At 34.1% G+C, this 23,640-nt stretch overlaps 2 protein-coding genes across 2 annotated transcripts in view; one reads left to right on the top strand and one right to left on the bottom strand.

Annotated features, from left to right (window-relative positions):
* LOC117317641 (microspherule protein 1-like) overlaps positions 1-12,816 on the top strand; it is a 40,501-nt gene extending 27,685 nt beyond the window's left edge. Inside the window, exons 5-12 of the mRNA XM_033872497.1 lie at positions 3,999-4,108; positions 4,978-5,086; positions 7,320-7,458; positions 7,725-7,829; positions 8,225-8,317; positions 8,583-8,665; positions 9,114-9,329; positions 10,789-12,816. Of these exons, the coding sequence (XP_033728388.1) occupies positions 3,999-4,108; positions 4,978-5,086; positions 7,320-7,458; positions 7,725-7,829; positions 8,225-8,317; positions 8,583-8,665; positions 9,114-9,329; positions 10,789-10,875 (942 nt within the window). The 3' untranslated portion in view covers positions 10,876-12,816. The remainder of the gene's footprint in view (positions 1-3,998; positions 4,109-4,977; positions 5,087-7,319; positions 7,459-7,724; positions 7,830-8,224; positions 8,318-8,582; positions 8,666-9,113; positions 9,330-10,788) is intronic.
* Positions 12,817-17,426: 4,610 nt separating this feature from the next.
* The window catches only part of LOC117317752 (ADAM 17-like protease), a 39,796-nt gene continuing 33,582 nt past the window's right edge, over positions 17,427-23,640 (bottom strand). The window contains exons 20-23 of the mRNA XM_033872665.1: positions 21,010-21,088; positions 20,671-20,759; positions 19,791-19,844; positions 17,427-18,733 (exon numbers count right to left, since the gene is read on the bottom strand). Coding sequence (XP_033728556.1) covers positions 18,503-18,733; positions 19,791-19,844; positions 20,671-20,759; positions 21,010-21,088 — 453 coding nt within the window. The 3' untranslated portion in view covers positions 17,427-18,502. The remainder of the gene's footprint in view (positions 18,734-19,790; positions 19,845-20,670; positions 20,760-21,009; positions 21,089-23,640) is intronic.

Below are 23,640 nucleotides of genomic sequence, written 5' to 3'. Positions count from 1 at the left end.
ATAAATTTGAAATACCGGTAATGTGATAGAATCTTTCCCTTTTGTTTGCTTTATCAGGAATTTATTAATAATATTTAATAACTTTATATTTCATTAATAAGAAGTATGTCTATGATAAAAAAAAAGTCAACAGGTGTCATCTTTTTTTTAGACTCGATCATTGTTGTGCAAATCGAGTGTCATTATGACATTATGACACAGTCACTGTCTAAAGATTTTCAATATTGTTTACCAGTATAAATTATGGTAGAATTAATATTGTTTAAAATGATTTATTTTCATTATAATATACATAATAATTTGATTTAATGTTCTGTTTGTGGCAGACAAATGTATCATTAGTGTCTACAAAAAGTTGAAACCTGACTAAATTGACACTGTCAATGATATGGTTTATTTTTGGGGTCAATGATTGATATATCGGAATGAAAGAAACTGTATGTAGAGTTGGTAGATATATCGTAATGAAAGGAACTGTATGTAGAGTTGGTAGATATATCGTAATGAAAGGAACTGTATGTAGAGTTGGTAGATATATCGTAATGAAAGGAATTGTATGTAGAGTTGGTATATATATCGTAATGAAAGAATTGTATGTAGAGTTGGTAGATATATCGTAATGAAAGGAATTGTATGTAGAGTTGGTAGATATATCGTAATGAAAGGAATTGTATGTGAAGTTGGTAGATATATCGTAATGAAAGGAATTGTATGTGAAGTTGGTATTAAGGATTGTATGTAGAGTTGGTAGATATATCGTACTGAAAGGAATTGTATGTGAAGTTGGTAGATATATCGTAATGAAAGAAATTGTATGTAGAGTTGGTAGATATATCGTAATGAAAGGAATTGTATATGAAGTTGGTAGATATATCGTAATGAAAGGAATTGTATGTAGAGTTGGTAGATATATCGTAATGAAAGGAATTGTATGTAGAGTTGGTAGATATATCGTAATGAAAGGAATTGTATGTAGATTTGGTAGATATATCGTAATGAAAGGAATTGTATGTAGAGTTGGTAGATATATCGGAATGAAAGGAATTGTATGTAGATTTGGTAGATATACCGTAATGAAAGAAATTGTATGTAGAGTTGGTAGATATATCGTAATGAAAGGAATTGTATGTGAAGTTGGTAGATATATCGTAATGACAGGAATTGTATGTAGAGTTGGTAGATATATCAAATGAAAGGAATTGTATGTAGAGTTGGTAGATATATCGTAATGAAAGAAATTTTGTATGTGAAGTTAGTACAAAGCATATTCAGATGTATGCATAGTTGAAAGGAGTGTGAATAACCGGTGTTGTATTTGGAGATTGTATGAGAGCACATGTATGTAGAGTTTTAAGGAGTCCTAGGTTACCATTTATATGATTTAAGAGTTAATAATTGGTTTATTGCAATGGAAGAGAGTTAAAGGAGTTGTACTTTGGAGTTAGAATGGGAGGAGTTGTTTTTGAGATTTAATGATATTTGTATTTGGCATAGAAGGATTTGAATTTTGAGATGATAATTAGAGCAACATGTATATTTTGGTTCAATTTGAATAAGTAGTATAGAGTTTAATTTATAGCTTATTAGTGTTAGAAAGGTTTTATATAATTATGGTACATTGTTTATTATGTTATATAATCATATTATAATTAGTATTATAAATGTTTAATTGGATCTGTATATGGCCGTCTGTATTTGCCGACATCAAGTCAAATATAGAAATGATTATCTGTTATATTGTAAGAGAGGTTTGATATGATAGGGTACATGTTTTAAAAACCTTATTGCAGTGTCGGCAGCTGTTTTCAAATGGAAGAACTTTGTTTGGTTTGAATATGTTTTATGATATTTAGTATCGATTGATACTATTTTATGTTCAATAAAATGCTTAAAAAACTTTTCTAGTTGATGTTTTATATCATCTTCTCTGCAGTTTGAAGGTTCATGAAATTGATAAAATCCAAATTTTGATATTTATGTTTTCATTTTGAATCCGATTTCCTGTACATCAGGTATATTATTTTTGATTAAAGTCATATATTGGCAGACAAAATTTGGATCGTCTCTTTCATTACCTTTGTGACGGAGCTAAGGTACAGACATGTGGCCTGATCCATCAATATGTAAATTACAAATATAAATATTCAAATATTAACTGACGTTGACAGAACACTGACAGAAGTCGGGAAGATGAAACCAAGCAATGCAATAGGCGGAGACTTGTAGGTGGTAAACCAGTACCTATAACTGACAGAACACTGACTATAGTCTTATGAAACAAAACATAGAAAAAAGCAGAGTCATGCAGGTGGTAAACCAGTAGCTAACTAAAGCTGACAGAACACTGACTTTAGTCAGGGAGACCAAACCTAGCGGTGGGTGTAGTCATGTAGATGGTAAACCAGTAGCTAACTAAAGCTGACAGAACACTGACTTTAGTCAGGGAGACCAAACCTAGCGGTGGGTGTAGTCATGTAGGTAGTAAACCAGTATCTAACTAAAGCCTTCAGAACACTGACTTTAGTCAGGGAGACCAAACCTAGCGGTGGGTGTAGTCATGTACGTGGTAAACCAGTAGCTAACTAAAGCTGACAGAACACTGACTTTAGTCAGGGAGACCAAACCTAGCCATGGGTATAGTCATGTACGTGGTAAACCAGTAGCTAACTAAAGCTGACAGATTACTAACTAGTTGGTGAGACGAAACAAAGCAATAGGTGGAGTCATTTTGGTGGTAAACCAGTAGCTAATGAAAGCTGATAGAACACTGACTATATAGATGGTGATACAAAACCTAGCCATAGACAGTCATGTAGGCGGTAAACCAGTAGCTAAGGAAAGCCAACAGAACACCAACTATAGTTGGTGAGATGAAACCTAGTAGTAGGCGGAGTCATGTAGATGTAAACCAGTAGTTAGCAAAAGCCGACAGATCACTTATTGGTTTATCTTAATTGTATTTGCTCTGGGTTAGTTACCATGGTAGTATCAGTCTTGCAAAAATCAAGAACAAAGGATAAAGTAATAAATATAATCAAGGGCAGACAGTTACCTCAATTATAAGTTTTTAGATCAGGAGCTGATAACTAAGTCATATACATTTATCCAGATCAGGGGCAGACAACCAAGCCAAATATATAGGTCAAGAGCAGTCAAGCCAAATACATAGGTCAAGGGCAGACAACTAAGCCAAATATATAGGTCAAAAGCAGCCAAGCCAAATATATAGGTCAAGGGCAGAAAAACCAAATATTTACATTATTTTGCCACTCATTATTCCGCTAATCTCGTTTTCACTGTCATGAATTTATTTGGAACGGATTTCCTCCAACTCTATTGCACCCGTTTTACCACCAAACATGCCTACCACCATCCGCCATCATGTTTCCAGAAATGATTGAAATCATCTTGACCGCATTAAAATGAGGCCAGAAGGATGTGTGTTTAGATGATATTGTTATGTGACTGATTGCCGACCGACGGGTATTTGTAGGTCAAAGGCAGACAACAAATCCAAATATATAGGTCAAGGTCAGACAACAAACCCAAATATATAGGTCAAGGACAGACAACAAATTCAAATATATAGGTCAAAGACAGACAACTAAGTCAAAAATCAGTTTGTTGGATAAGGACAGACAAATAATCCAAAGAAATGTGATCTATAAATGGTTGTAAACGTGTTTCATTTTGTTGCAAAGTATTACTTCCAGTGTACATTTATGTGATATCTGAGTACAGATCATGTCATTGATCAGATCAAGGTATCATTTGAAATTAAGAGGCAAAGATGATGAAACTTGTGGCAGCTAAGAAATGTTATCAAGATTATCTCCGGTATATGCATGTTTTATTTTCAATGGAAATGTACTAATTTATTTCAACACACTTAAGTAAGTAAATAAATAAAAAAAAATGTATTGCAATGTAACAATATTTAAAGTTGATGTATATTTTTTTCATTGTCTATACATAATCTGCCTTTTGTCTGTCAACAGACCAATGATCTCACAGCGGTACATCTAGGTGTCAAGTTTTCATGTCGTTTCACTTTGAAAGAAATCCAGGAGCGATGGTATGCCCTTCTATACGACCCTGTCATATCCAAGTAAGTAATCTATGTTTGAGTCATCACCTCACCAGTATATGTGACCTCAATTCACTGGTACAGAATGTATATGCAAGGTTACTGCCTCAGTAGGATAAGAAATATTCAGTAGGATAAGTCCAGGTCATTACATCACATATTAAAGTGACAAGGTCACTTCCTCAACAGACTGGTATATGTCAAGGTCCTCACTTCATAGACTAGAAGGTCAAGGCCACTTTCTCAACAGACTGGTATATGTCAAGGTCATCACATCATAAACTTGAAGGTCAAGGCCACTTCCTCAACATATTTGTATAGGTCAAGGTCCTCACGTCATAGACTAGAAGGTCAAGGTCACTTTCTAAACAGACTGGTATATGTCAAGGTCATCACATCATAGACTTGACGGTCAAGGTCACTTCCTCAACATATTTGTATAGGTCAAGATCATCACATCATAGGCTTGAAGGTCATGGTCACTTCCTCACCAGAGTTGTATAGGTAAAGATCATCACATCACATATTAAAATGTCAAGGTGACTTCCTTAATAGACTAGTATATGTCAAGGTCATCACATCACATGCTAGAATGTCAAGGTCAACTCCTCACCAGAGTAGAATATATGTGAAGGACATCACATCACAGACTGGAATGTCAAGGTCACTTCCTCACCAGTCTAGTATATGTCAAGGTCATCACATCTCCTCACCAGTCTAGTATATGTCAAGGCCACCACATCACAGACTAAAATGTCAAGGTCACCTCCCCAGTCTTATATCTGTCAAGATCATCACATCACATTGCTTTTCTTTGATACTTTATGTGACCTTTATAGATAGGTTTGGCTCAATATACTTCTTTTCAAATGATTATTTTTTGTTTACAGACTGGCTATCCAGGCTATGAAACAACTCCATCCTGATATTATGAACAATGTACAGGGTAAAGCTCTCTTTAGTAAGGAGGAGGAAACACTGCTTGGGACCGTCGCCTCGGTGAGTGTTAATTCTATATCTGATACAGAACTGACAGGATATCCTGTGGTAAACATTACTGGGGACCGTCGCCTCGGTGAGTGTTAATTCTATATCTGATGTAGAACTGACAGGATATCCTGTGGTAAACATTACTGGGGACCATCGCCTCGGTGAGTGTTAATTCTATATCTGATACAGAACTGACAGGATATCCTGTGGTAAACGTTTGGTTTTATGTCTTTAGTATCCACATACAAGTAAGTCCACAATTCAGATTATTTTTAACACTGTAACATGCTGAACTCCCCTTTTTAGCTCACCTGGACCGAAGGTCCGGTGAGCTTATGCCATGGTGCGGCGTCCGTCGTCTGTCGTCCGTCGTCCGTCAACATTTGGTTCAAATCGCTACTAGTCAAAAAGTTCTTATTGGATTTTGACCAAATTTGGTCAGAATCATCCTTGGCAGAAGGGGATCAGATTTTGCATAAATGGTGACTCTGACCCCCAAGGGGCCTGAGGGGCGGGGCCCAATAGGGGAAATTTAGGCAATTCCTTTAAATCACTACTAGTCATAAAATTATGAATGGATTTGAACCCAATTTGGTCAAAAACATTCTTGGGGGAAGGGGAACGGATTTTGCATAAATGGTGACTCTGACCCCCAAGGGGCCTGAGGGGCGGGGCCTAATGGGGAAATAGAGGTAATTCCTTCAAATCGCTACTAGTCATAAAGTTATGAATGGATTTTAACCCAATTTGGTCAGAAACATCCTTTGGGGAAGGGGAACAGATTTTGCATAAATGGCTACTCTGACCCCCAAGGGGCGAAAGGGGGGGGGGGGGGGGCCGAATAGGGGAAATTGAGGCAATTCCTTTAAATCGCTACTTGTCATAAAGTTATGAATGGATTTAAACCCAATTTAGTCAGAAGCATTCTGGGGGGAAGGAGAACAGATTTTGCTTAAATGGTGACTTTGCCCCCCAAGGGGCCAAAGGGGCGGAGCCTAATGGGGAAATAAGAGGTAATTCCTTCAAATCGCTACTAGTCATAAAGTTTTGAATGGATTTAAACCCAAATTGGTCAGAAACATTCTTATGTGAAGGGGAACAGATTTTGCATAAATTATGACTCTGACCCCCGAGGGGCCAAAGAGGCGGGGCCCCATATGTGAAATAGAGGTAATTCCTTTAAATCTCTACTTGTCATAAAGTTATGAATGGATTTGAACCCAATTTGATAAGAAACATCCTTTGGGGAAGGGGAACAGATTTGCATAAATGGTGACTCTGCCCCCCAAGGGGCCAAAGGGGCGGGGCCCCATATGGGAAATAGAGGTAATTCCTTTAAATCGCTACTAGTCATAAATTTATGAATGGATTTGAACCCAATTTAGTAAGAAACATTCTTTGGGGAAGGGGAACAGATTTTGCATAAATGGTGACTCTGCCCCCCGAGGGGGCAAAAGGGGTGGGGCCCCATATGGGAAATAGAGGTAATTCCTTTAAATCACTACTAGTCATAAAGTTATAAATGCATGTTGTAAACTCAGAGAGTCTGGACTTCATTATTTCTTTAAAGCAGTTGGGATCCCCACGCTATAACCATATATAGCATTGTTTGAGGTTAACAAACAAAAGGAATTGAACAGGAACATTATTTTGACATTTGGTCAAATCCAACCAGGTGAGCGATACAGGCCCCATGGGCCTCTTGTTCTATTTCCCCATAATGAGGCTATATATTATGGAACCTTACATAATAATGCTGTATGATACATGTATTATGTCCAGACAGATGTGTCATACGGTGTCGTTATGGGGGAAAAGATTCTACTATTTCAAATTGTTATTAACAAAGTGAAGACAGTTAACTTCTATTGCCCTGGCATTGTCATCTGTATCCACATCTGGATTTAATTAAGAAGAGAGGTATAAGTCAGTGATTGAGTAATTTCAGGTTATATACCAATATTTAAAACTGTTCTGTATCCTCACAATTAAAGAATCCCATATGAAATCAATCGAAACATTGAAAATAATATCCCACTTTAAGTCTTTTCAAATTTATTTCGGTTCATTGAAAAAATATTAACTATTAAAAAAACCAGATTTTCCATCAAAAATATTTGAGTTTGAGCTGAAAATTTGTATTTAAGCATGTGTACAGTTTCATGAATACAGACCCAGGTGTTCTGGGAGGGTGTTTTAAGCTGTTGGTAATTATTGTTGATTTAAAAAAAAATTTATACAGACAAGTCAACCATCAGGAGATACGTTCCAAGACCTGCTGGAGAAAGAGTCTGATGTATTCCATCCACTCCGCACTGCCAAAGCTCTCCACAACCATTGGATACTCATGAAGCAGTACCACCTACTTCCTGACCAATCAGGTACATTGATACAAAATAATGAACCAATTAGGTGGCATATTTCTGAATAATCAACCAATCATGTACAGTGTTACCAAATAACCAACCAAACAGGAACAGTATTACAGAATTCTAAAATTATTATATTTTCTTTAATTTCTAAAGGCAGATGATTTCAGTTTGGAATATTGTTTTGCAGTAGCAGTTTTGAATGACATAATAGTTATGTAGCTTATCACACATCGTAGTTATTGATGGTAATTAATTGTATTATTAAATACTTTCAGTACAACCTATGCCGCGAGGTGACCATGTCCTGAATTTCTCGGATGCGGAGGATATGATGAATGATGAGGATGTTAGGGACCCAAAGGATGAGACATTAGAACAAGGTGATTTACTTTATAAAAGGATCGCAAACCTTCCCTGTTATCAGTATGTGTGAGACATAAAGTGATCAGTTGTCATCTAAGATTTGAATAAGCTCTTTTGATGAATATTAACATTTTTCATCAAATATTAAGATATTTTTTCATCAAATATTATTTGATAAAAAAATGTCTTAATATTTGATGAAAAAATATCTTAGTTATTGGATTAAGTACAAAATTGTTTACCCAGGACAAGTTTCCTTTTCATTTGAGAATAATATAATAAGCTTCTGTATTTAATTAACCATTAAATCCCCTTATATGGTTATGTTCTAGGGAGAGAAAATTAGTATTGAAATCACTAAATACATTTCCGTACGTAAGTCTTTTCCTAAATTGTTAATTCTTTCCAACAGAGCTAAATGTGTCTGACAGAAGAAATAAGAAAGAAATTCGCCATTTAGAACAAGAACTACCTAAATGGCAGGTGCTTGTTGACAGTGTAACAGGTAAGAGAATATTGAACATCAACTTCAAAGAAATTCTACAGTTTTAATTGTTTAACTTACTTTAGGCTTCTTCATTTCCATGGATACATGTACTTGTTTTCAAGGAGCTGAAGTAGTTATGTGATGACATAATTAAATGCGAGATAATATATATTAATTTAAAAATTTCTAATATCAGAATATATGGTGTGATTAAAAAGAAATTACCTTCATTTTAACATTTTAAGAACTTTACACAAGAAACTTTCTCTAATTCCTCTTCCAGGTATAAGTCCGCCTGACTTTGACAACCAAACTTTGGCAGTACTTCGGGGCCGTCTTGTGCGTTATTTGATGAGATCAAGGGAGGTAAGTCAAAATGGTCTGAACAATAGCTTAAATTGTTTTTCATGCTTGTTTACATTTATACAGGATGCCTGTTTAATACTTACCCTTTCCTTATGATATATTTTAGAGTAATAGTCATCCTAGTCACCAAGTTGTTTTCTGTTAGTTTAAACGATTGTTATTGTCTCTTGAGACAAAAGAGGTACTTTCTCCATTTGGTCATTTTTTAATGCCAAAATGCATCAACTATTAAGTGTGTTAATTTGCTAGCAGACACATACTTGGGCTTATATAGGTGTGTTCGTATGTTGTGTTGTGTTCTTTTGAAAAGTGAGTAAGATGTCGCCCCAATTCAGCCTCGGATACCAGTTAGTTTAGAAAAGGTAAATTAAAATAAGTGTTGTTTGTAGATAACTTTGGGATGAGCCATAATTTAGAAAAGGTAAATTAAAATAAGTGTTGTTTGTAGATAACTTTGGGACGAGCCACGAAAGATAATCAGATAGATGTGGATCTGTCCCTGGAAGGACCCGCCTGGAAAATCTCACGACGACAGGGTATAATCAAACTCAGAAACAATGGTGACTTTTTCATCGCCAACGAAGGAAAGCGACCAATCTACATTGATGGGCGTCCTGTTCTCATTGGAAACAAACAGAAACTTTGCAACAATTCAGTGGTAGAGGTAAATACTCGTGTTAGTCTGAAAATGGTTGTTGAGAGACATTTTGTACCATTTGACACTTATCTTACAAATTATACCACAAGATTGCTGAAAGTTGTCTCCCTTTGTTCATTTTTGTTTTATATTCGATGTTCTCTCTCTTGAAGTTAATAAATGAATAATATCTTATTCATTAACAGTAAATATTAAAGATGTTAATCTCTGAGAAAAAGTAATTATGATAATAATTAAATAATATCTTATTCATTAACAGTAAATATTAAAGATGTTTATCTCTGAGAAAGAGTAATTATGATAATAATTAAATAATATCTTATTCATTAACAGTAAATATTAAAGATGTTTATCTCTGAGAAAGAGTAATTATGATAATAAATAAATAATATCTTATTCATTAACAGTAAACATTAAATATGTTAATCTCTGTGAAAAAGTAATTATGATAATAATTAAATAATATCTTATTCATTTAACAGTAAATATTAAAGATGTTAATCTCCGAGAAAGAGTAATTATGATAAGTTAAAAAGAAGGATAGGCTGTTGTATATTTTTATAATACTAAAATTTTCATACTCAATGTAACTAACACTTCCAAAAGATTGAGCCTCTAAGTTTATCTTTTAAATTCAAAGTAAATCAAAAGTAAATATCAAAATTCATCCCGAAGAAATTCTTTTGTGATCTGCCTCTACAAGAAACCTTCAGTCTTATACGTGACCATTTTTAGACACTGTTAGTATACACTGCCATCCTTAAAAAACTGTACACACTCCTTTGTCTTATTGAAATGTTATCAGTGCATCAAAATTTAATTTGTAATATCTTGAAGATTATGAATTTGTTAGTGGCATTGGCAAATTCTTATGAAAATAACCCTGCCTTGATAAATCTCAGGAAATGTCAAGGGAGGGATCCATCTCAAGATATTTCAAAAATGCATTAAAACTTATTTTTAAAAGATGTACCTTAACATTATACTATGAATTATCCATTTCAAAAATTATGTTATTCTGTGCAAACTTAACAAAATTTCTAAAAAGACAAAATATTGCAAAAATGTTGTATTTTGAGGATTTGTAGATCGTCAATAAATGTATCAACTTTTCTTAAACTTAAAAGCATTATAAGACAACAAAATTTTCAATACACAATATTTCAATGATATTTACTAGATTTCAAAATATTGTGTACAGAAACTTATGGTTGACAATGGATTTTCACTTGTTGGTCTTAATTAAATGCATTTTACACTGTGGGTGCCATTTCATAATTTTTTTTTGCGGCAAGCCTTGTATATGCTGTCGGTGGAGTGTAGCATCTTAAACGGGAACTTGTATATAGATATGATTTACCCCCAGAGCCTAGACCAGTAAATCAGCCAGAATAGAAATTATGTTTTATATGAAGGAAAGTTATTTATCAATGTTCGTTATCAGGATTTTGTTTTCTTCTTTCAGATTTCATGTCTTCGGTTTATATTCCTCATCAATCAGGATCTGATAAATATCATAAGAACAGAATCACAGAAGCTAACAAGTGTTTGATGAAGTCAGTGATCTGAAGTTCAAATACGGACACCAGTTACAGAAACTAACGAGTGTTTGATGAAGTCAGTATTCCGAAGTTGAGGTACAAACACCAGTTACAGAAACTAACGAGTGGTTGATGAAGTCAGTGTTCTGAAGTTGAGATACAAACACCAGTTACAGAAACTAACGAGTGGTTGATGAAGTCAGTGTTCTGAAGTTGAGATACAAACACCAGTTACAGAAACTAACGAGTGGTTGATGAAGTCAGTGTTCTGAAGTTGAGATACAAACACCAGTTACAGAAACTAACGAGTGGTTGATGAAGTCAGTGTTCTGAAGTTGAGATACAAACACCAGTTACAGAAACTAACGAGTGTTTGAAGTCAGTGATCTGAAGTTCAAATACGGACACCTGTATCAGAAACTGGTGAATGTTTGAGTATGATTAAGGGAGGTCGGTAAGAAACTGATGAGTTCTACAGATGAGGGAGAAGTCGGAGTTTGAAAGAAAATATACGGAATTAGTTCCAGATCTGAAGGGCTGAGTTGGAATGACACGGACAGGGTTAATATCTAGTTTTTGAAAGCAAAAATATGGACTTAATTCCATATTAGAGTGTTTGATTTGGAATGGCATGGGTGTAGTATCATTGAAACTTATCTCAGAAGTATTAGTATCAGTACGGAGAAAATTAAGTCATTGACTGAGAAAAAATGTAGACTTGTAACAGTTGTCATTTAATGATAGCAGGAAAACATATCTTAATTAAAAAGAAAAAAATCGGAAAAGACATTTTTTACAGAAAATACAGACAAGTTGTCTCTTGAACGCATTTAATTGATCAACGTCTAGTTTTTAATAAAAACAAAACAAAATATAAGACAATATACATATTAACAAACCTTTCCCTGAATTGTTATCTTGTGATGCCTTATCTTGGAAAACTCGGTCTTGGTGGTCATTTAAACTAACATCTAAATGATAGATCACTGGTAGTGCTTATGTTCTGGAATGAAATGTTTAGGTTTCAAAGATAATGTTTTATATAGTTGTGCGCTACAATTGTGATTTTTTTCCCACCAAAAATAAAATTAAAATGTATTGGTTCTATAATTGAAACACCATGCAACATAAGTGGATGTGACCAAGGGTTATCAAAGTCATCCAAGTTAATGTTTAACCATGCATTGAACAAATTCCTATAAAGTACAATATCGGGGATATTTTTTCAGTTCATCAAATGTTTTCAATTTTGCATTGTTGTCTTCATTGTTTATGTTGTAGTTTCAATTATTTCATCTTACTATATTACGTCGTTCTATCATCTTCATTTTCTTTTTGTTTCTTCATTACCTCAGTTGCCTTTAGGTTATCAACTTTGTTATGATTTGTTCAGCCATTCCAGTAACATAGTCATTCACTTATAGTATCATTCAGACAGCGTTATGGACTTACCGTAATTATCCTCAAATGAGCCCCCTCTTCTTGTGTAAAAGTTAAGTATGAAATGTTTGAGAGGGCTCTTATGTGATCCACTTTTAGCTACTCTAAAATTGATGATGCTGCAAAAATACAGGAGTGGCTTATTTGTAGTCAAAGACTTGTTGTCAGGGGTTTATTTGCGCATTAAATATGGTAATCCTATTCCATTTATCATTTCCTCATCATTGTTATTGCTTTTGTGTGGTCTTTTTATGATTGTGATACTTTTATATTGTCAGTTTATATTTTAACGTGAAAATGACCGGATCAGCAAATTTATGTCCAAAATGTCTAGCTTTTTTTTCGCAGCTTTGTTTACTGATGTGCAAGAGAGATCAAACTTGAGATTGTTAGAGACTAAAAGTTTCCATTGTACAACTACACCTTGTTGTATTTGTTGACAATGATGATGTACAAATGTATAGAAATATGATGAATGTAATAAACTGTAATAAATAATCATGTAAACTGAACATTGTTTCTAGTTTTAATAATATGTAAAGTTGTAAAATAATTCTAGGTATTTCAATATTTTTTTCCGTATCAAATTCACATGGTTCAGAAACTGTGTATGTGATAATCATACATGATTCAACATACACAAAATGGGAATCAACTTTTAGATAGTAGGTACACGAAATGGGAATCAAGCCCAGATACACTAAATGAAAATTAACTCTTAGGTTCACAAAATGGGAATCATTTCAAAATACACAATGGGAATCAAATCAAGATACACAAAATGGGAATCAACTCTTAGATAGTAGGTACACGAAATGGGAATCAAGCCCAGATACACTAAATGAAAATTAACTCTTAGGTTCACAAAATGGGAATCATTTCAAAATACACAATGGAAATCAACTCAAGATACATACAATGGGAATCAACACTAGCTACTAAACGGAAATCAACTCTAGATACATTAAATGGGAATCGCCTCCAGATACACTAAATGGGAATCAACACTAGCTACTAAACGGAAATCAACTCTAGATACATTAAATGGGAATCGCCTCCAGATACACTAAATGGGAATCAACACTAGCTACTAAACGGAAATCAACTCTAGATACACTAAATGGGAATCAACACTAGCTACTTAACGGAAATCAACTCCAGATACACTAAATGGGAATCAACTCCAGATACACTAAATGGGAATCAACTCCAGATACACTAAATGGGAATCAACTGTAGATGCACTAAATGGGAATCAACTCCAGATACACAATATAGGAATCAACTCCAGATACACAATATAGGAATCAACTCCAGATACACAATATAGGAATCAACTCCAGATACACAATATAGGAATCAACTCCATATACACTAAATGGGAATCAACTCTACACTAAATGGGAATCAACTGTAGATACACTAAATGGGAATCAACTCTAGATACACAAAATGGGAATCGACTCTAGATACACAAAATGGGAATCAACTCTAGATACACAAAATGGGAATCAACTGTAGATACACAATATAGGAATCAACTCCAGATACACAAAATGGGAATCAACTCCAGATACACAATATAGGAATCAACTCCAGATACACAAAATTGGAATTGACTCTAGATACACTAAATGGGAACCAACTCTAGATACACAAAATGGGAATCAACTGTAGATACACAAAATGGGAATCAACTGTAGATACACAAAATGGGAATCGACTCTAGATACACAAAATGGGAATCAACTGTAGATACACAAAATGGGAATCAACTCTAGATACACAAAATGGGAATCAACTCTAGATACACAAAATGGGAATCAACTCTAGATACACAATATAGGAATCAACTCCAGATACACAAAATGGGAATTGACTCTATATACATTAAATGGGAATCAACTCTAGATACACAATATAGGAATCAACTTTTCCCAAATCAATGTCCACAAAAACCTATGAAACGGACGGTCACTCAGCCAAATTTTGTTTGCATTTTGTGTTTTATTTTAATGTATAATGTTCAGCTTTCACCCAATTTTTCATCTCCATTAAAATAATCTTTTAACTTAACTCTGATTTTTTTTTTTAATCTGTTGGATGTGCATATTATAGCAAATTTAAAGAAATCAGTTTGTAAGACAATGTGGTCATGAATTTGGTAAGGTGTTCACGATGAGCAAAAATTTACCTAGTATCTCATATGTAGAATTTAAGAAATTCTTCAGCTCTGTATCTTCATATTTTTTTAGGCACATTACTTCTGCAAAAAAAAGGTTAATGCGCTGTTGACAAATAACAATGAGGTATAATCTTGGCATCATTTTGTTGATGGCAATAAATAGTTCTGGTCTACTATCCATATACATTGATATGTACTTAGCTAACCACAGTTTGTTTGTTTGTTTTTTTTGTTTTTGTCCTATTAACAGCCAGGGTCATTTAAGGGCGTGCCAGGTTTTGGAGGTGGAGGAAAGCCGGAGTACCCGGAGAAAAACCACCGGCCTATGGTCAGTACTTGGCAACTGCCCCACGTAGGTTTCGAACTCGCAACCCAGAGGTGGAGGGCTAGTGTTTAAGTGTCGGGACACCTTAACCACTTGGCCACCGCGGCCCCTAGCTAAACCACAGTCTATATTCAAAATCAATGTAAAACAAAATTTCATTTTTTTTTTTTTTTTAACATTGTGTAGACTATGCTGTTTACAGCCATTTTATTAATTTTTTGAAAGATTTGGTCTACTATTCATAGCCATATGAATTGGTTAACCACAGACTATGTGATTATTCAAAATTAAAGTAAAACAAAATTACAGAATTAATTTCATTTCCTTTTTCTTTTTTTGAAACCACAGGTATAAAAATAATCATGCACTATAGTTTTCAAAGATAAAACATTAAACTTGCGTACGTTCTGAAATTCAAAACTTTTCAAGGTTTGTATGAACCATGCAAATCATGAAACGCAAATGTCATGTTTTCTCCAATAAGAGTGCTAGTGATAATTTTATTATGCTGTTTATAAACATGGTTGCTTTTATTTTTGCATGCTATTAAAAAGAACGATGAAAGTCAGTATATAGAATGCATAAATTTTATTCCCTTTTAATTTAAACATATTTGCATATTAATGAGACAGTGGAAAAACTGCATTCCTTTTGTACCTATGAGTTATAAAAACATCTGGTTAGTATAATACCTTAACCAACACAACATCTTAAACCTCTACTATCTAACAATCTCCAAAACAATTTCAATAGCTGCACCACTACAGTTCAATCATTAAACATGAAGTAATCAATTTATGTATAAAAGTAAATTTTAATATTTAAATATTTACTTACATAGAAAATATTTTCTCTAATACTCAATAACTTAAGTAGTTCAAATGAAACAGATATTTAATAATTACCTGGGCTCATGCTGGAAAAAATTTGGTTCAAACTGGTTAAGGGGGCAACCATTTCAGCAAAAAAAAAAAAAAAAAAAAATTTGGAAAAATAATTACAATCTACAACACAGCAAATAAGCATTTGTTTCAAAATTGATAGCCATGGCATTGAAATAATTGAAAAAAAAACCTTTTTAACATAATAAAAGTTATCACATTTCAAACACATCCAAATGCTCTCACGGTCTCTCTCTCTGTCTCTCTGTCTCTCTGTCTCTCTCTCATTATTAAATACATTTCCCAGTGCATCGACACATTTCTAAACATACACTTAACAAAAAACATGTACAAGCAATTCTTCATACCTTTCATAAACAAACTAACATCAACCTGTAAGATATACACAACGTGTCAAACTGCTCTGACATATATAGTTTAGGTATATAATACATGATCTTTAAAAATGCCCACTCATTCATGAAAATTACAAAATTGGTTAATCTATAACAGTGAATTGCGTCACAATTTTGTAAACTCTATCAAGCGATAAAAGTTACTGGTGTATGATATTGAAGTTAGGGTATTAAAATAAAAGCTTGTTGTAAAATTCATACAAACAAATAAGTTACCATGATAACGTACATTAACAATACTGTGTGTAAAGTGAGGATCTATGAGAAATTCAACAGCTCACATCACTTAGAGTAAGTCTGATTATTTTTGCCAGTGATTATATTTTGCTGTTTGGTTTCAAAACTAAATAAATATGTGTGAGGCTAATTTTTGCATATTTGTACATGTAGTTTAAATGTTTGATCAACCTAACTATCATGACATCATTTCCAGAACTTTCCATGGTAATAAACCAAACAAAAAAAAAACAATAATTTTTTCACTGTGGTAATATCATTATGGTCAGAAACAATTACTGAAATTTTACCATGGTATCAGTTTCAGCGCCCGATTAACAGGTAGCTGGGGTCCTCATTTTGGTTTGTTTTTGTTTAACGTCCTATTAACAGCCAGGGTCATTTAAGGACGTGCCAGGTTTTGGAGGTGGAGGAAAGCTGGAGTACCCGGAGAAAAACCACCGGCCTACGGTCAGTACCTGGCAACTGCCCACGTAGGTTTTGAACTCGCAACCCAGAGGTGGAGGTCTAGTGTTAAAGTGTCGGGACACCTTAACCACTCGGCCACCGCGGCCAGCTGGGGTCCTCAGGGGAAAAAGAAAGTAACATTGATATTTGTGTGACTTGATATTTTGCGGTCAAGTACCAATCCGTAAAAAAATGCAAAAATTGTTTACCCAAAAAATATCAGTATATCATATTTTTTTATGTTTATGATAATTAGGATACACAACAAAACATCATAAGATAAATAAGATAAATGGACGGAAGTAGGGTTAATCATTCAACAGTTTAAAAAAAAAATATTGTATATGACCCTGCAAAAAATGTGGACCCAATATAATGGGTTGTATATGTTCACAGAAATAAAACCTACGACAGAAATGCTATACTAAATAAAAAATCCTAAATACAGAATTGTATACTGAATATAAAATCCTAAATACAGAATTGTATACATGTACTGAATACAGAATCCTAAATACAGAATTGTATACTGAATATAAAATCCTAAATACAGAATTGTGTACTGAATATAGAATCCTAAATACAGAATTGTATACTGAATATAAAATCCTAAATACAGAATTGTATACTGAATATAAAATCCTAAATACAGAATTGTATACATGTACTGAATACAGAATCCTAAATACAGAATTGTATACTGAATATAAAATCCTAAATACAGAATTGTGTACTGAATATAGAATCCTAAATACAGAATTGTATACTGAATATAAAATCCTAAATACAGAATTGTATACTTAATATAAAATCCTAAATACAGAATTGTATACTGAATATAGAATCCTAAATACAGAATTGTATACTGAATATAGAATCCTAAATACAGAATTGTATACTGAATATAAAATCCTAAATATATAGAATCGTTTACGAATCCTTAATTTAAAACCCTATAATAAATATAGAATTCTATGCTAAATATAGAATCCTATACTAAACATAGAATCCTATACTAAATATAGAATCCTTAATATAGAATTGTATACTACATAAAATCTTACTGATTAATTTAAATCACTGTTACCACAGTTTTATAAACTCAAGCAGCCCTAATTACCTTCAATATATTACCTTTTATAACAAAATTGATACATTTTGTAGACCCTGTACAAAAGTATAATATCATTTGGGAAATATCACAAGAATTGTAAACTTTTATTATGTCTTTAGAATGAAGAAAAGAGATATATATACATAATCTTCACCAGAATAACAACATCTTGGTTACAAGTCAGTAATAAAAAAATATATAAAACATTCAGGTGTAAATATATCACAAAACATAGATGTCATGCTTTCTTATCAATCATTCTGAAGTCTTCAGGAGCCAGGGCAAAACATATTTTTATTGCTGTCATTATGATAATACCATTCCCTCCAAAAGCCTTTTACCCTGCCATGATGATAATTATTACCATTCCATTCAAAAGCATTTTACCCTGTAAGTGCAAGGGAAAATTATTGCTGTCAAAAGATTTGTAATTCAAAGCAGTTTCTAAGTAAACTATTGCTAAAGTTCATTGCCTTTTAAAATAAAGTGCAGGCAGACACTTAAACTACATGTTTTTTTAAGATTATTTCAATACATGTTCTTTTAATAAACATTCTCTAATGACATAATGTCATCCCTAACATCATTCGCTCTCATTCTCTCTGTATCTCACGCCTTTTCTTTGCCTTATTTAGAGGGATCGGAGCTATCTGATTCCTTCTCCTCGAGGAGTAGCTCGCTTCACTCGGTGCACGAGCACTCATTGTCCGAATACCACCAATCGGAGGTATAGGTATCATGTTCCGCATGTTACGAGTAGCTCTTGATGCAGGTTTCTTTGCAATGACTGGTTCTCCGTCTAAATCGTAGATGAGTTTGCGGTCCTGAAAAATAGAGTGAGATTATGGTGTGACACTATGTCTAGACAGTGATTTACGTAACGTGACAAATCTTGACAGGCAGATATATTTGTAGGGTTTTCTTTGATTCCATTTGTAAATTAATGTACAACTGAAGGAGTGATCAGAAGAAACCTAGAGTCATGTATATAAATTGTGAATACAACATGTTGGTGAAACAACTTATTATTGAAAGGAAAGAACAGAGAAGATCTGTCAATTTAAACATCAGTATGGTGGTGGGTGCCAATATTTCCCTGGGATCACATGGTTCAAAGTCATGTGAGAACAAGATTACCCAGAGGACGGAATATTGGTGGCCACCATGGTACATGTGTATCATTAATCTTTGTTGGTTCGTTTGTATGTTGAAGCATTTTCGGAAAATTTTCCCACCGTCTTTTCTCTCATCTTAATCATGTGTTGAACATCATGTATTCACAATAAAGTCAATAACAAAAGAATCATAGGATGACATTTTAAAACAAGAAATCCCGCGGAAGTGGATGTGTCACCTGTACAGAAAGTTGGGTGATTTCAAGATTGACTGCATGGAAACAGATTCTTTATCTATAGTAATAGTACCCTTGACCTTTGACCTTTTGACCAGTAGAAAAAAAAACAATCCCATGCAAACACTTGTGGTAAGAAAAAAGCTGCATGAAGTTCGAGTTTGATTGACCCAAGGGAACAAATTTTCTATTTTCAGTAACAGTGACCTTGACCTTTGACCTTTGGACCTTAAAAGCACTTGTGATAAGGAAGATCTGCATGAAGTTCAAGTTTGATCAGCCCAAGGGAATTTAAGCTATCGCATAGAAATCTCTTTGCTGCAAATGCCACCCCAATGCCGAAAGTGATACATACATTACACCTGCTTAAATTTGTAGGCAACACAAAAATCATTAAAGATAAAAAAAAAAATCTTTTACACTGGGGCAAGGGACTTATTTGGAAAAAATTACAGTACTAAACTTTTACACTAGGGGAGAGGGCTTATTTGAGGATATATAGGGTACATCTTATTGTTCACACAACTTACACTACGAACGCTCAAATTTTCTCGAGTTTCTCTCTTCTTCCTCCGACGACGATCCTGAAATAACATTACTTGTTATGAATGTGTATGCCCATTGAAATTCTTTTAAAAACTACATCGATGGACATACATGCATAAAATGAAACCTCACTCCTATGATACCTAGGATGAAATAGGCTGATGGCCATCCTCAATACTCCAGGGATTACGACCACAAACCCAAAACTCCCTGTACAAAGGGCATATGTGATCACAACCCCTGGAGTATGGAGGATGGCTGAAGGTAAAAAAAGCCCAACTTGTATTTATGACTCATTTCAATCTTTAGATTTTTCATGTAATCAGAGGGATTTCTGAGAAAAAAAAATTATTATCTTCAGATTACCAAAATCAAAATTTGATTAATTTAATTTAATTGTCTTTGTGTTTAATAGCATGTCAGAACTCAAACAATTTGTTGGCTGCATGAGACACTTTAGATGACCTTAAACCAGATTTTACCTGATACAGTATATTATTACTTTTCATTTAGTTTGTATCAGATGCTGATTGGTCTACATCTGATCACATGACTTCCATTTAATATCAAATTCTACTCTGCAACAGTGATAAATATTGTATAGCCTTAGTCAATCAGTATGCGTCCGACAAGTTGCATGGGAGAGCAATACAATGTTTTATTGCAGTTTTCCTGTGAAATATAGAAATTTATCAAACAATAAAACCTATATTTTCACTGCAGCGATTAGCAGTGATATATAAGATTTTGCAGTGAAAATATAAGTTTTTCAGTAAAAATATAAGTTTTTCTTTTTTGACCAATCAGAACGAACTTTTGTTTCAATTTCAAATAAATACAGTTTACAAAGAGGAGACAACTCACCCGACACCAGCAGAGGCAGCTGAGCGGTACCCAAACAATGAGAGAGAAGACTTGTACGAAGGCAACCATATTGGTCCTGAAGGCCTCCACTGTAATAATGAAAGGTAAATAGATTATAACAGTGAAACAAAAACTCAAAGGGACATGCATCCTCAATTAAATATTTCAACAATCATTCAAGATAATTATAAAAAGTCACTTCACTAATTAATCCAAACAGAAAATGAGTAACATTTTTATAAATTTATCAATGTTTGAAAAAAACATGGCTGTGTTACTGGATGAGATATCATAAACAGTCTATGTTGTGAAATATCATACAAAAGACAATTTACTCACCAAGATAGTCAAAACTGATCTTATCAATGAGAGCGAAGAAGCGGTCCGCCAGCCCTGCCTCAGTTTTGATACAGGTCCCCTGATCAAAAGATTTTACATAGATAAAACAAAATAAAATAATTTTATCTGTATTTTTTCTTGACCTCTTTATATAATATTACCAGCAAAAGCTCATTTTGAGTCCTTGATGTTTTTGTTTTAGCTCATTTATGTTTATCAATTAAAGAAATTGTTAACAATAGCTTAGGCCACATGACATAGCCATAAGTGGCATTCTTGATGGTCTGTAATCACAGGGGACATAATATACATCTGACAACACAGGGGAGATAACTCACAACATCTTTAACCTCAGGGGAGATAACTTAGTCTCAAAACACCGGCAAGATATCTCACATCTCTAGCCACAGGGGAGATAGTATAGGGGAGACAACTCACAACATGATTTATCAGAAGGTAGATAGCATAGGGGAGACAACTCACAACATGATTTATCAGAAGGTAGATAGCATTGGGGAGACAACTCACAACATGATTTATCAGAAGGTAGATAGCATAGGGGAGACAACTCACAACATCTTTTACCATAGCAGAGATAACATGTGCCTGATAACACCAGAGAGACAAAACACATCTCTAGCCAGAGATAACATACTTATAAAATAACAGGAAAGACAACTTACAACATATCTAACCACAGTCATCACAACTTACAACATATCTAACCACAGGGGAGACAACTTACAACATATCTAACCACAGTCATCACAACTTACAACATATCTAACCACAGTCATCACAACTTACAACATATCTAACCACAGTCATCACAACTTACAACATATCTAACCACAGGGGAGACAACTTACAACATATCTAACCACAGTCATCACAACTTACAACATATCTAACAACAGGGGAGACAACTTACAACATATCTAACCACAGTCATCACAACTTACAACATATCTAACCACAGTCATCACAACTTATAACATATCTAACCACAGGGGAGACAACTTACAACATATCTAACCACAGGGGAGACAACTTACAACATATCTAACAACAGGGGAGACAACTTACAACATATCTAACAACAGGGGAGACAACTTACAACATATCTAACCACAGTCATCACAACTTACAACATATCTAACAACAGTCATCACAACTTACAACATATCTAACCACAGTCATCACAACTTACAACATATCTAACCACAGTCATCACAACTTACAACATATCTAACCAACAGTCATCACAACTTACAACATATCTAACCACAGTCATCACAACTTACAACATATCTAACCACAGTCATCACAACTTACAACATATCTAACCACAGTCATCACAACTTACAACATATCTAACCACAGTCATCACAACTTACAACATATCTAACCACAGTCATCACAACTTACAACATATCTAACCACAGTCATCACAACTTACAACATATCTAACCACAGTCATCACAACTTATAACATATCTAACCACAGTCATCACAACTTACAACATATCTAACCACAGGGGAGACAACTTACAACATATCTAACCACAGTCATCACAACTTATAACATATCTAACCACAGTCATCACAACTTACAACATATCTAACCACAGGGGAGACAACTTACAACATATCTAACCACAGTCATCACAACTTACAACATATCTAACCACAGTCATCACAACTTACAACATATCTAACCACAGGGGATCACAACTTACAACATATCTAACCACAGTCATCACAACTTACAACATATCTAACCACAGTCATCACAACTTACAACATATCTAACCACAGTCATCACAACTTACAACATATCTAACCACAGTCATCACAACTTACAACATATCTAACAACAGGGAGACAACTTACAACATATCTAACACAGTCATCACAACTTACAACATATCTAACCACAGTCATCACAACTTACAACATATCTAACAACAGTCATCACAACTTACAACATATCTAACAACAGTCATCACAACTTACAACATATCTAACCACAGTCATCACAACTTATAACATATCTAACCACAGTCATCACAACTTACAACATATCTAACCACAGTCATCACAACTTACAACATATCTAACCACAGTCATCACAACTTACAACATATCTAACAACAGGGGAGACAACTTACAACATATCTAACCACAGTCATCACAACTTACAACATATCTAACAACAGGGGAGACAACTTACAACATATCTAACCACAGTCATCACAACTTACAACATATCTAACCACAGTCATCACAACTTACAACATATCTAACCACAGTCATCACAACTTACAACATATCTAACCACAGGGGAGACAACTTACAACATATCTAACCACAGTCATCACAACTTACAACATATCTAACAACAGGGGAGACAACTTACAACATATCTAACCACAGTCATCACAACTTACAACATATTTAACCACAGTCATCACAACTTACAACATATCTAACCACAGGGGAGACAACTTACAACATATCTAACAACAGGGGAGACAACTTACAACATATCTAACAACAGTCATCACAACTTACAACATATCTAACCACAGTCATCACAACTTACAACATATCTAACAACAGGGGAGACAA

Source organism: Pecten maximus, chromosome 19, assembly GCF_902652985.1.
Source record: "Pecten maximus chromosome 19, xPecMax1.1, whole genome shotgun sequence".
Classification (NCBI taxonomy): domain Eukaryota; kingdom Metazoa; phylum Mollusca; class Bivalvia; order Pectinida; family Pectinidae; genus Pecten; species Pecten maximus.
This window is presented reverse-complemented; position numbering and strand designations above follow the sequence as displayed.